Source organism: Leopardus geoffroyi, chromosome A1, assembly GCF_018350155.1.
Source record: "Leopardus geoffroyi isolate Oge1 chromosome A1, O.geoffroyi_Oge1_pat1.0, whole genome shotgun sequence".
In the NCBI taxonomy this organism is placed as follows: domain Eukaryota; kingdom Metazoa; phylum Chordata; class Mammalia; order Carnivora; family Felidae; genus Leopardus; species Leopardus geoffroyi.
The window spans coordinates 104,816,134-104,829,833 of NC_059326.1; the positions used below are offsets into that span (position 1 = coordinate 104,816,134).

The 13,700-nt window shown below is 44.4% G+C and overlaps 1 protein-coding gene across 3 annotated transcripts in view; it reads left to right on the forward strand.

Moving 5' to 3' along the window:
* The window catches only part of MEGF10 (multiple EGF like domains 10), a 178,315-nt gene that overhangs the window by 152,606 nt on the left and 12,009 nt on the right, over window positions 1-13,700 (forward strand). For all 3 annotated transcript variants that reach the window (XM_045487499.1, XM_045487508.1, XM_045487515.1), the window contains 5 exons: window positions 554-688; window positions 1,226-1,354; window positions 3,140-3,268; window positions 8,396-8,524; window positions 10,695-10,823. In XM_045487499.1, the coding sequence (XP_045343455.1) occupies window positions 554-688; window positions 1,226-1,354; window positions 3,140-3,268; window positions 8,396-8,524; window positions 10,695-10,823 (651 nt within the window). The remainder of the gene's footprint in view (window positions 1-553; window positions 689-1,225; window positions 1,355-3,139; window positions 3,269-8,395; window positions 8,525-10,694; window positions 10,824-13,700) is intronic.

Sequence of the window (13,700 nt, forward strand, 5' to 3'; positions counted from 1 at the left end):
CTCTATGCATTTGTCTTGCATTTAAATCCAAGTAATGTCTTGAGGAGAACCTAATTATGTAGCATTTTGCTTGCTCACTTCTCAATCACAGTCATTAATCTGGACCACGTTGAGGAGGAACAATCTTTTAGTTCAGACTATAGATCTGTTTATTGCCAGTAATGACTCTTAAAGAAAAAAGGATCAAGACATGGCTTGAGAGTATTTATGTGGCCTTATTAGATTTTAGAATTTTATTTCCTTTCATTTATTTGTTCAACAAAAATTCTTCAAGCCTCTGTTTTGTGCCAGGCCCCAGGTTAATTGGGACCATAAATGAGAAAATAAAGAGGACAGAGACATTTGCCTGCCCTCCAGCAATTCAGTTTAATGGTTTCTTTTCATTATTAAGGGCTACCCTTCTTCCTGTGGTGCTTGTTTTAGACTTGGAAAATGCTCAGTATTGTTAAACAAAAAAAATTTTTTTGCCCCAAACTTCAACTAGATCCTGATGTGGAATTTGAGAGGAATACGTCTCAGGACAGGTAACTGTTGACTTCCATTCTATTTTCAGTCTGCTCCCCCGGTTTTTATGGGCATCGCTGCAGCCAGACGTGTCCACAGTGTGTGCACAGCAGTGGGCCCTGTCACCACATCACGGGCCTGTGCGACTGCTTGCCTGGCTTCACAGGTGCTCTCTGCAACGAAGGTAAGTAAGGCGCACAGTGTCTGGGGGGAGGTGCGCGGTGCCGGGCAAGCCCCGTGCAATCTGTCCTCAGGCTTCCTCTCGGGCTTCCCCGAGGACGTTTTCAGCCACCAGCTATCAAGGCCTTCTGGGATGCCCTTTCTGCAGCTTCTGCAGAAATGACTTTGGAAAAGCTGGCTTGCCGCCCCGACAGAATCTCTCTACTCTCTGAGCTGTGCTGCTCTTCGGTTTTAATTGGAAACAGCATCCCATGAAAAATCAATATCAGGGAGGGTTTGGACTCCCTGAGCAAGAAGCCATGAAGTCAGATTTCCAGAAACGTGATGATGTCTCCTGGTTTGTGATGCCTTAATGAGAATGTTGGGCTTCATGTGTTTCTAAAAATGAGCCCATTCCAGATGACGGGGTGCTGTTGAGTGGAGGCAGCTACTAAATGGGCAGCCGGGCTGATGGCTTTCCAAGTTGTTTTCTGTCCCAAGACTCTCGAGTTCCATGCGATGAGATGTAATTGTGCGTTACTGACCTAAAACTTATTCACAGTGTGTCCCAGCGGCAGATTTGGGAAAAACTGTGCAGGGGTTTGTACCTGTACCAACAATGGAACCTGTAACCCCATTGACAGATCTTGTCAGTGTTACCCGGGTTGGATTGGCAGTGACTGCTCTCAACGTAAGTCTTATTTAGGAACAACCATTGATCTTCATTGGTTTTCAAATTCTTTAGGACTAAAGTAAGAGTGTTTATATGATCAAGAAATAATATATGAATAATTATGATATACATTACTTTAATTTTTAAATGGCTGTTTCCCCCAGTAAGAGCTCTGTGCAATGTTCCTATGTTAAATCCAAATAAGGTCTTGCAAAGAGCCTAAATGGGTAGCATGCTTATTCACTTTTCAGTAACTCTTAATCTGTAAAATGAGGGTATTGGACTCAGAAAATCCATTCTAGGTTTAATTTCAGACCTTGAACGTCACCTATCATTTTTCCCTTGTTCTTGGGCAAATTATGGTGCACACAATTTCAGGAGAATTTTTTTTCTATTTTTTACTTACTTCAGACTTACTATCTTCATTGGGCCATATTCCCTACTGGGTAACCAAATAAAAATTATAGATGGTCCTGCTTTGTTTTCCTCCAATTTTATTGAGAAATAATTAACATACATCACTGTATACTCTAAAGGTACACAGCATGATGGTTTGATCTCTTTTTGTTTTGAAATGATCAGCTGGTTCTGCTAAGACCCATCTTCTCACGTAGATACAATGGTTGTCCTCATTTTAAGCGGGTTTATTCCTTAAAGTTTTTTTAAAATGTTTATTTATTTTTGAGAGAGAGAGAGAGAGAGACAGAGTGTGAGCGGGGGAGGGTCAGAAAGAGAGAGAGAGACATAGAATCCAAAGCAGGCTTCAGGCTCCGAGCTGTCAGCACAGAGCCCGATGCGGGGCTCGAACCCATCAAGCCTGGGATCATGACCTGAGACGAAGTTGGACGCTTAACCGACTGAGCCTCCCAGGTGCCCCAAAGCAGATTTATTCTCAAAGCATTAGTATAAATGAAAAGGTTTCCTGTGTGTTTTTTGTTTGTTTTTGGTAAATCAAATCGTTTTACCCCATAATATGATATTATTTCACAGATACACTATCTGAAGCTCTTTTTGCTCTTAAATGGACAGTGACCCTCCAATGATTTCCTTTTATTATTTTCTGCTTCATGCAATTAAGAATTTTCATGAGTAAACCAATTCTTACGTATAATTTACACCTTAAACTTTAGACAAATCTCTAGTGACAACTCTGGAGCAGAGCGACTGGTGTGTGACTTACGCAACACCAGATCCCTTAGTTTTTCTTAGTCCTATCATTTTGTCCATCTTATCTCTGCTTAAATGTTCTCTCCTTGGGGAAGCCTTCCCTGAGGGAGCGGCTCTGGTGAGCGATGTCTTGCAATACAAGGAGCACATGATGCCCAACGTCACGTGATCACAACTGAGCCAATGGTTCTTGAAATGCGCTTTGATATACAGGTGCCTTGGATTATAAGCATGTAGTATGCTTGCAAAACAAGGTTTTACTGTATAAGGTTTCAAAGGGCAGTCTGGACCTTGCCTGGTCCTCTGCTGTCTCTTCTGTGTCTTGAACAGTGCTGGGCACATAGGAGCTCAGCGTGCATTTGTTAGGCAAGTAAATCTATGAACTGTAGATGCTTTTTGTTCTGCCTGCCTCACTCCGCAGTCTGTCCATGAATACAATGGCAGTAATGATGGTTGCCGTTGCAGTCAATGTTGCCATCTGGGTATTAGTCAGTCTGGGAGCACTGTGCTTTCTTAGTCCTGATGCACACCGCTAACCTCCCATATGCAAGGAGATGGGCAGCAGGACGGAGTTCCCTCTGCTAGGTGCTGGTCTCCGGGCTCTAACCGAACTCTCCATGCGTGCTGTGGTTTCAGCTTGTCCGCCTGCCCACTGGGGCCCGAACTGCATCCACACGTGCAACTGTCACAACGGGGCCTTCTGCAGCGCCTATGATGGGGAATGTAAATGCACTCCCGGCTGGACGGGGCTGTACTGCACTCAGAGTAAGTGACAAGCCTTCCGAGACTCACCAAGGGAGCCACACCCAAGGGGGACGGGACCAAGCCTCGCCCTTTGCATGCACGAGCTGAGCTCACCCAGGGTTCCCGGCGTTGGAGTGTTGTTTCATCTCCCCCGTGGCCACTAGACGTCTAACTGCCTCTGTGTGGTTATGAGCTGTCACATTCCAAGTTTTCTGTCTGTATGTCATTGCAGGACACTGACGTGGAGCAGTGCTGTATGTGATGGTGTGCAGTTTCTTTCCTCACTCTCCTTTGACCAGACCCTATATATAAGCACCAAACTCCCTATCATTTATCAATACATGTATCTTGGGGCGCCTGGGTGGCGCAGTCGGTTAAGCGTCCGACTTCAGCCAGGTCACGATCTCGCGGTCCGTGAGTTCAAGCCCCGCGTCAGGCTCTGGGCTGATGGCTCAGAGCCTGGAGCCTGTTTCGGATTCTGTGTCTCCCTCTCTCTCTGCCCCTCCCCCGTTCATGCTCTGTCTCTCTCTGTCCCAAAAATAAATAAACGTTGAAAAAAAAAATACATGTATCTTTGTACAGACATATGTACACATTTTTGTAGTATGTGATTCCTTTTATTTTTTTTTAATGTTTTTATTTATTTTTAGAGAAAAGGAGTGTGAAAGGGGATGTCAGAGAGGGAGAGGGGGGACAGAGGATCGAAAGCCGGCTCTGTGCTGACAGCCTAGAGCCCCCATGCAGGGCTCAAACCCACAATCTGTGAGATCATGACCTGAGCCGAAGTCAGACCTCCACCGCTTGAGCCACCCAGACATCCCTGTGATTCCTTTTATATGAAGATCAAGAACAAACAAATTGATCTGTTAGGATTATCTACTGGGAAGGTGCATGAAGGGTGATGAAAATGTTCTATATAATGGTTCAAAGTGGAGTGGTGGTTACATGGATGTCCACCCTGTCATTTATTCCAACAGCACAAAGGTTGGGATAAGTGACTGTGGCTAGAAAGGCAGTGAAGATCATAAGCCTTGCTCCCCTTTGTAATGTGTGCTCTTGGAGAAGAGTCTGTTCCGTGGTTCTCAAACTTAAGTGAGCGTCAGAGTCACCCAGGTGGCATGACAAACACAGACTGCTGGCCCCACTCCCAGAGTGTCTGATTCACTGGGTCTGGGGTGGGACCTGAGAATTCACATTGCTGACAACTTTCCACATGGTGATGCCAGTCTGGGATCATGCTTCAAGAACCACTCATTCTTTTTTCCATTTTATATCACATAGTGCCCCAACCATTTCTTCTTCTGTGAGGTTTTTACCATCATAGGATATAATGTGCAAAGTAGTCCACAGCTCAGCACTGTCAGGGAGAAAAAAGACTATTCTGTATCTTCTTGCCTTCAAATGAATAAAGGAGACAGCTCAGGAAAGCACGCATGATGGTTACCAATAATAGTATACACTTGGTTTCAGTTTATTTATTTATTTTGAGAAAGAAAGAGAGCACAAGCAGGGAAAGTACAGAGAGAGAGAGGGAGAGAGAGCATCCCAAGCAGCTCCATGCTCCGTGCTGAGCCTGACACAAGGCTCGATCCCACGAATGAGATCATGACCTGAGCGGAAATCGAGAGTCAGATGCTTGACTGATTGAGCCCCCCATGTGCCCCAATAATATATCATTTTATTCTTTTTTTAATCATAATATGAAATTTTAAATCCCAGAAATGAGCTGAGAAGGAAAAATAGGTCAGAAACTAGGCAATTCTTGGGGTGCCTTGATGGCTCAGTCATTAAAGCATGTGACTCTTGATCTCAGAGTCTTTTTTTTTTAATATGAAATTTATTGTCAAATTGGTTTCCATACAACACCCAATGCTCATCCCAACAGGTGCCCTCCTCAATGCCCATGACCTACTTTCCCCTCCCTCCTACCCCCATCAACTCTGTTTATTCTCAGTTTTTAAGAGTCTCTTATGGTTTGCTTCCCTCACTCTCTGACTTTTTTTTTCCTTCCCCTCCCCCATGGTCTTCTGTTAAGTTTCTCAGGATCCACATAAGAGTGAAAACACATGGTATCTGTGTTTCTCTGTACAAGTTATTTCACTTAGCATAACACTTTCCAGTTCCATCCACATTGCTACAAAGGGCCAAATTTCATTCTTTCTCATTGCCAAGTAGTATTCCATTGTATATATAAACCACAACTTCTTTATCCATTCGTCAGTTGATGGACATTTAGGCTCTTTCCATAATTTGGCTATTGTTGAGAGTGCTGCTATCAACATTGGGGTCCAAGTGCGCCTATGCATCAGTACTCCTGTATCCCTTGGGTACATTCCTAGCAGTGCTATTGCTGGGTCGTAAGGTAGAACTATTTTTAATTTTTTGAGGAACCTCCACACTGTTTTCCAGAGCGGCTGCACCAATTTGCATTCCCACCAACAGTGCAAGAGGGTTCCTGTTTCTCCACATCCTCGCCAGCATCTATAGTCTCCTGATTTGTTCATTTTAGCCACTCTAACCGGCATGACGTGGTATCTGAGTGTAGTTTTGATTTGTATTTCCCTGATGAGGAGTGACGTTGAGCATCTTTTCATGTGCCTGTTGGCCATCTGGATGTCTTCTTTAGAGAAGTGTCTATTCATGTCTTTGCCCATTTCTTCACTGGATTATTTGTTTTTCAGGTGTGGAGTTTGGTGAGTTCTTTATAGATTTTGGATACTAGCCCTTTGTCCGATATGTCATTTGCAAATATCTTTTCCCATTCCATCGGTTGCCTTTTAGTTTTGTTGATTGTTTCCCTTGTAGTGCAGAAGCTTTTTATCTTCATGAGGTCCCAATAGTTCATTTTTGCTTTTAATTCCCTTGCCTTTGGGGATATGTCAAGTAAGAAATTGCTGCAGCTGAGGTCAGAGAGGTCTTTTCCTGCTTTCTCCTCTAAGGTTTTGATGGTTTCCTGTCTCACATTCAGGTCCTTTATCCATTTTGAGTTGATTTTCGTGAATGGTATAAGAAAGTAGTCTAGTTTCATCCTTCTGCATGTTGCTGTCCAGTTCTCCCAGCACCATTTGTTAAAGAGACTGTCTTTTTTCCATTGGATATTCTTTCCTGCTTTGTCAAAGATTAGTTGGCCATACATTTGTGCGTCCAATTCTGGAGTCTCTATTCTATTCCATTGGTCTGTGTGTCTGCTTTTGTGCCAATACCATGCGGTCTTGATGATTACAGCTTTGTAGTAGAGGCTAAAGTCTGGGATTGTGATGCCTCACTCTTTTTCAATATTACTTTGGCTATTTGGGGTCTTTTGTGGTTCCATACAAATTTTAGGATTGCTTGTTCTAGCTTCGAGAAGAATGCTGGTGCAATTTTGATTGGGATTGCATTGAATGTGCAGATTGCTCTGGGTAGTACTGAAATTTCAACAATATTTATTCTCCCAATCGATGAGCACCCAGAAATGAGATGAGAAAGAAAAATAGGTCAGAAATTAGGCAATTCTTGGGGTGCCTGTCTGGCTCAGTCATGAAAGCATGTGACTCTTGATCTCAGAGTCTTAAGTTCAAGCCCAATGTTGGGTGTAAAGATCACTTAAAAATAAAGTCTTTAAAAAAAAATTAGGTGGGCACCTCAGTGACTCAGTCAGTTAAGCATCCAACTTCGGCTCAGGGTTCTTGAGTTTGAGCCCTGCATCGGGCTCTGTGCTGACAACTCAGAGCCTGGAGGCTACTTTGGATTCTGTGTCTCCCTCTCTCTCTGCCCCTTCCCTGCTCATCTCTCTCTCTCTCTCAACAATAAATAAACATTAAAAAATTTAATGAAACAATTGGGCATCGCTTGTTTAACACTAATTAGAAAACTGCAGAATAGGCTGGACAAGTGTTTTGAAACTTCCTGGAAGTGGGTGTAAACCTTGAGCCATTGTTCAAAAGGGAGCATTGGCAAGTAGAGATCTTGTCTCAGGCGTATTCTGCCAAGATTGTATATATAGAAAGTTTTTCAGCTACTTAGAGAAAATTACTTACACATTACTATTTATCATTCCAATATTAGGGTCTACTTTAATCAGAGGACCTTTTTAAATGGACATAGCACAAGAAAGTGGGAAGGACATGGGGTCTGGAGCCAGACTTGCCTGAGTTTGCTGGCTGTGTGACTTAGAGCGCTTGGGGCTGAGCTCCCAGCTATAGGTAGGAATACCCATCCCTGTGTGTCTGCCCTGCGGTGAAGATTCAGTGAGAGGATGCATGCAAAGCATCTGGCATCGATTAGGTGCTAAATAAATATATGGCAATGGCAGTTGTCATTGCATGCTGGCATCTGTGCTCTGCCTCTGTTTCTTGGAAGTTGCACTTTGGTTAAAACCTCCATTAGAAAAAGAGAAAATAAAAATCCACATGGGATACTTAGAAGTAGCCATACAAGCAGCCTGTATTGAACTTTTTGTTATGCCAGAGAGCCCACACCCTTGCTGGGCAGCTGCTGGCCCAGGACAGCCCGTGGGGCTTATGTGTGTCCTCAGCCAAGAGGTCTGGGTCTGGAAAATCATACACCAGTGTTAGGTTTATGGATTTTTTTTTTTTTTTTTTACAAAGCACCTATGAAGTGCTGGGTTTTTTTTTGTTTTTTTTTTTGTTTTTTTTTTTTTTTTTTTGAGTTTAACATTCTACTCTACATCTTTGGTGACGGAGATGTTATCTAAGTCAGTGACGGATACGGTGGACAGGGCTAGCCGCAGACTGAGAGACGTTCTGTGCTGTAAGTAAAAGCATATGGGTAATTTTAATATATAATACCCATTTCAGTCCATGGCATTTGAGTCCAGGAGTCGAGTAGTTCAGGGAAAGAATGCAAGGAATTGTCCCCATACTTCCGCGGGGTTGATGGCGTGCTTTGTCAGAAGATACTAGTCTTGTCTCCAGGAGCACCAGGTATGGAACCATTCTGCCTCCCGCTCATGAATTATGACCTCCTTGCACGCGCCCCATCTTGGGACTTCAAAGAAGCCTTTGTGACAAGCTGAGATCTGCATTACTGTCTTTATTCACTCTCCAGTGGCCAAGAACCTTTCAGGTTTAAACACAAACAGTGGGAAGCAAGAGCTGTGTTTTTCCTCAGCAGCCTCTCACTCTGCTGTCCTTCCGTCCTGCGCAGGATGTCCTCTGGGGTTTTACGGAAAGGACTGTGCGTTGATATGCCAGTGTCAAAATGGAGCTGACTGTGACCACATCTCTGGACAGTGTACATGCCGGACCGGGTTCATGGGGAAGCGCTGTGAACAGAGTAAGTACGGGAGGGTGACCCGTCTGGTTGGTGTTTTCCCCTAGAATCAGTTTTCCTACATGCCTGAACAATATGAAGGCAGGACGTGCATCTGTCAAGTTGTTTGAATGGATGGCTGGTCACTTACCAGCACTGTTGACCGCTACGGTCAACCCTCCCAGAGAGCTGGCCACCTCGGGGTCCTTGCTGGCTGTCTTTCCCCCTAAACTTCTTCTGGGTAAGTAATCAGTGCTCTGGGTGGAGGGGGTGTGGCTCCAAGGAGGAAGACAGAATTCAGGTTTTCCATCTGTTCACCCTGGCTCTCTCTAACTCTCCTGCTTATTTTTGGAACGTGGCTGCTCAAGGGCGTTACGAACCAGTCAGAGTCAGAGCCCGGGTCCACACTGGAGGAGAATGCATTCTCTGGGGCCAGGCTGAGTGCACAAAAGGCAGGTAGGGGCTGCCCAGCCCCTCAGTGGGTGTGGAATGAGGTCCATGCAAATGTTGCCCCCCTTCCAACAACCTTTGCTAGATAGTATTTTTCTACTGTTTCCCCTAGCAACTGTGCATCTCGGTCTTTACAACGTTCAAGACAATATATCGCCTTGAAATTTTTTGCTGTAAAAATCCCACTCCAGAAGAATATGCTCTGTTGGAATTACGCAGCCTTTTTTGCCATTTCTGCCGCTACAGCTATGCATCTGCAGGGTATAAGAAAATTAGGTTTAGATTGAGTATTTCAGAGTAGTCTCTTGTTACTTTCCTCTGTGACTTTCATTCAATATTCAGAATGAATAAATAGGGTCTTAGAGCTGTAATGGGGCTCAGTCTTTTATCATAGATGACAAGAAAGGGACAGGAGCGTTCTTGCTTACCAGAGAGGGCGCTCTTGGCAAGGACGCAGCAAAGATTACAGGGCTGTGGGAGCATTATGGCCGGAAAGGCAGATCAGCAGGACGGGGCTTTGGCAATAAACCATCGCCTTCCCTCTACCCCAGCAGCACCTCACAGCGCCCCTGGAATATCCAGGTTGTCTCAGTCTTGTATACTAAACCCTTGAGTTATTTTTGCATATCTTCCTGTATAGTAAATATAACAGGAGTGACCTCCAGGAATCAGCCTGGAAACGGATGTCCCAATTTTTAGTTTTTTTACTGCTATTCATTTCATCCTGAAACACGTACTGAATCTCACGGTTTCCTGCATACCCCTCGTGTATGTAAATATTGTGTGTGTGTGTGTGTATGTGTGTGTGTGCGTGTGTGTGTAAGTGTGCATAAATGTCTAAACATATGTGTACATACCTAGAATCGGAACAGACTCTAAACTGACTTTCCCTTGAATGCCAGACCGGTTATGGTTCTTATTAAATAAAAGCTGCTTAAGTGCTTCCGTGATTACTTTGAACATCAAATTAAAATATCCCTATTTTTGGAGAACTCTCCTGATGCTCTTTTGTAAACAGAAACACTGTGACAGAGAATTCCAATAATAATAGAACATTGCCCCCTGCTGCTCACTTTACAGAAAACATCAGTATTTGGTGATGATTTTTAGATTTGACTCTTCTTTGAAATTCACACCCAACTCTTATGAAGAGTGCATCATAAAAACATCAGTATTTTCGTCTCTCAAGCTTCAACTTGCACATCCAAATTTTGAGCCATTCTATGGCAAATGAAGTTCTTACCTAGAAAATTAACAAGACTTGCCCTTCCCTTGTCCCTGTTCCCAGCTAATCCGAGTCAGAATGCACCACTTGGAAGATCCCCGAGTCGTCAGGAACGTGCTCACGTTCTCAAGGATGCCATCTCTTGTCCGTACTCTTCAGTGTTTTATCTCACAGTTTTGCCCGGCGGGGTCATCTCAGGTTGCCCTTGCTCACGATCTTCATCAGTTCCGTTGGGTTCTGCAGACTCTCAACTTACCCACCAGGGAAGTGGGTACATAGAAGCTGCAGGAGTCAGGAGCTGTGGCAAGGAGCTCAGTGTCTGGCCTTGTGCCACACGGCCCCGAATCCCATGTGGCAGGGAATCCTGGCCAGCTCTAGGACTTCCAGGGTGGGTCTCCCTGCGTAAGGATCCCTCGGAAGGGCTGCCCTTGAGACACAGAGGATCATATAGTAAGAGACAGCCTTGCCCCACATCCCCAAGGCTGGACAGCTTATGTTGGATTTTCATCTCCTTCTCAGAGTGCCCTGCAGGAACATATGGCTATGGCTGTCGCCAGATATGTGATTGCCTGAACAACTCCACCTGCGACCATATCACTGGGACCTGTTACTGCAGCCCAGGCTGGAAGGGGGCGCGATGCGATCAAGGTAAGGATACTAGTAAAGGGTCCTACTGCCTCAAACTGTGTAACCACCATGTACCAGGCAACACAAAGTATTTGCACCTCCACTGCAAGGTGTAGCTGGTTGTTTAGTTGCCAGATGGATGCCTCATTGCTGCCGTCCTATGGGTGAGGAAGGTAAGGCTCAGAGAGGTTGAGTCATTTGCCCAACGTGACGTAGCTAATATCGAATACATAGCTATATGTACGTCAGGGCTTAGATGCCGCATTTGTCTGATTCCAAAGCTCAGGAACTTCCCGCTGTGCCTACGAATGTTTTCACCTTTATTGAGATATAACTAACCCATAAAAAGCAATGCATGTATACCATTATATTATGTGTATATATGTATATGTATGTATATATATGTATATATGTATATGTATGTATATATATATACATATATATGTATATACACACATATATACATACATACACAATGTATATATGTACAGCATGCAGTATATATATAACCTGATACAATCTGACAAACAGATATACCCATGAGACCACAACCACAATAAAGATCATGAATACATCCCTCCCCCGCCCCCCACCCCCCTCCAAATGTTACCTCATGCCCTTCTCTGCCACCACTGCTCCCGGGGCCCCAGGCAACCACTGATGTAACTACAGATGGGTTTGTATTGTTTAGAATTTCATGTAAGTAGAATCACACTGTACTCTTTCTTGTCTGCTTTTGTTTGCTCTGCAAAATTATTCTGAGGTTGAACCACATTGCTGTATGAATCCATACTTCTGTTCTTTTTATTGCCGAGCAGTATTCCTCTGCATGGATGTATCATCAGTTGTTTACTGATCCACCCGTAGATGGACATTTGGATTGTTTCCAGTTTTTGCTGTTATAGATAAAGCTATTATGAACAATAATGTGTCAAGCCTTTGTATGGATACATACTTCCATTTCTCTTGGATAAACTTATAGGTGTAGAATGATCGGCTCATATGACATATGACAGTCATATGTTTACCTTTTTAAGAAGCTTGTGCCTGGGGCGCCTGGGTGGTGCAGTCGGTTAAGCGTCCGACTTCAGCCAGGTCACGATCTCACGGTCCGTGAGTTCGAGCCCCGCGTCAGGCTCTGGGCTGATGGCTCATGATGGCTCAGAGCCTGGAGCCTGTTTCCGATTCTGTGTCTCCCTCTCTCTCTCTCTGACCCTCCCCCGTTCATGCTCTGTCTCTCTCTGTCCCAAAAATAAATAAACGTTGAAAAAAAAAATTAAAAAAAAAAAAAAGAAGCTTGTGCCTATGGTTTTTAACAAGGGTGTATCACAGTAACCTGAGAATGGTCAGATATGTAGTCCTACTTGGGCAATTCTGATTCTGGAACGGATGGGGCCTTTGAGACAGTTCTTGGGGTACCTGGGTGGCTCAGTCAGTTAAGTGTCCGACTCTTGATTTCAGCTCAGGTCATGATCTCAGCATCGTGGGATTGAGCCCTGTGTCAGGCTGTGCACTAAGAGTGGAGCCTGCTTAAGATTCTCTCTCTCCCTCTCCTTCTGCCTGTCCTCTGCTCATGCATTCTCTCTCTCTCTCTCTCTGTGTCTCAAAAAAAAAAAAAAATGAAGGGGCGCCTGGGTGGCACAGTCGGTTAAGCGTCCGACTTCAGCCAGGTCACGATCTCACGGTCCGTGAGTTCGAGCCCCGCGTCAGGCTCTGGGCTGACGGCTCAGAGCCTGGAGCCTGTTTCCAATTCTGTGTCTCCCTCTCTCTCTGCCCCTCCCCCGTTCATGCTCTGTCTCTCTCTGTCCCAAAAATAAATAAACGTTGAAAAAAAAAATGCAAATGAAAATGAAAAAAGGAGCAAGTTCTTCTGATGGTTCTAAAGCGTGGCCACCAGAGAGCTCCTGAAATGTGTGACTCTGCTTCAGAGGGTAACAACCACATGGGCTCTAGGGGGCTCTGGAAAATTCACACAGTGTTGTGGGGCAGCCATCTTAAAACGTACACCCTGTATGTATCCCTGTTTCATTGTCTTTCATTAAGTAACTTTTGCACGTTCATGAATTATATTTGTCTGTCGTAACAACAAGATGTTCTGTTCCACAGTCACGTCATCAGGACACATGCATTGTGATCCCGGTGCACACTGCTGTGTGTTTCAGGGCACGCTGTCTAATAAGGAGGTCTAATGCTTAGAATCATGAGGTCACAGGGACGTTTGAGCTGGAAGCACCTTCTGGGCGGCCAGGTGCCTTGTTTGTAGATGGTGAAACTGTAGCCTTCAGTGCCTAAAGGAAAGTTCAGGATATCTGGATCAGTTTTTTAGATGCCCGGTTTCTTGACTCCCACTTCAGAGCTTTCCTGTCCCCATTGGATGGAACGCGAGGAGAAATTATATAAAGCTAAAGTTTCAATATTAACGAGTAAGGTTTTAAGGTGATGTCATCAGCTATTATTGGAACAGACCTTTCTATCACAAAAAAAATATATCACTATATGGAACAATACAACTTGGGGGAAAGAGTCCATTGAAATTAGGATAAGGCAGACCCTCATCTTGAACTAGATTTTTGATGGAGTTATCCTTCAAAATCACCAACCTAGGAAGGAAAATTATTCCTAGAAATGTTGAGGATAGGGGCGCCTATATGGCTCAGTTGGTGAAGCGTCTGACTCCTGATTTTGGTTCCAGTCATGATCTCACAGTTCATGAGACTGAGCCACACATTGGGCTCCATGCTGGGTATGGATCCTGCTTAAGATTCTCTCTTTCTCTTTCCTTTTGCCGCTCTTCCCTGCTTGCACACGCTCTTGTGGGGTAGGGGGGGGAGGCAGGGGGTGCACCCGTGCACACGCTCTCAAAAAGAATTTAAAAAAGAGAAATACTTGGACTCCTGG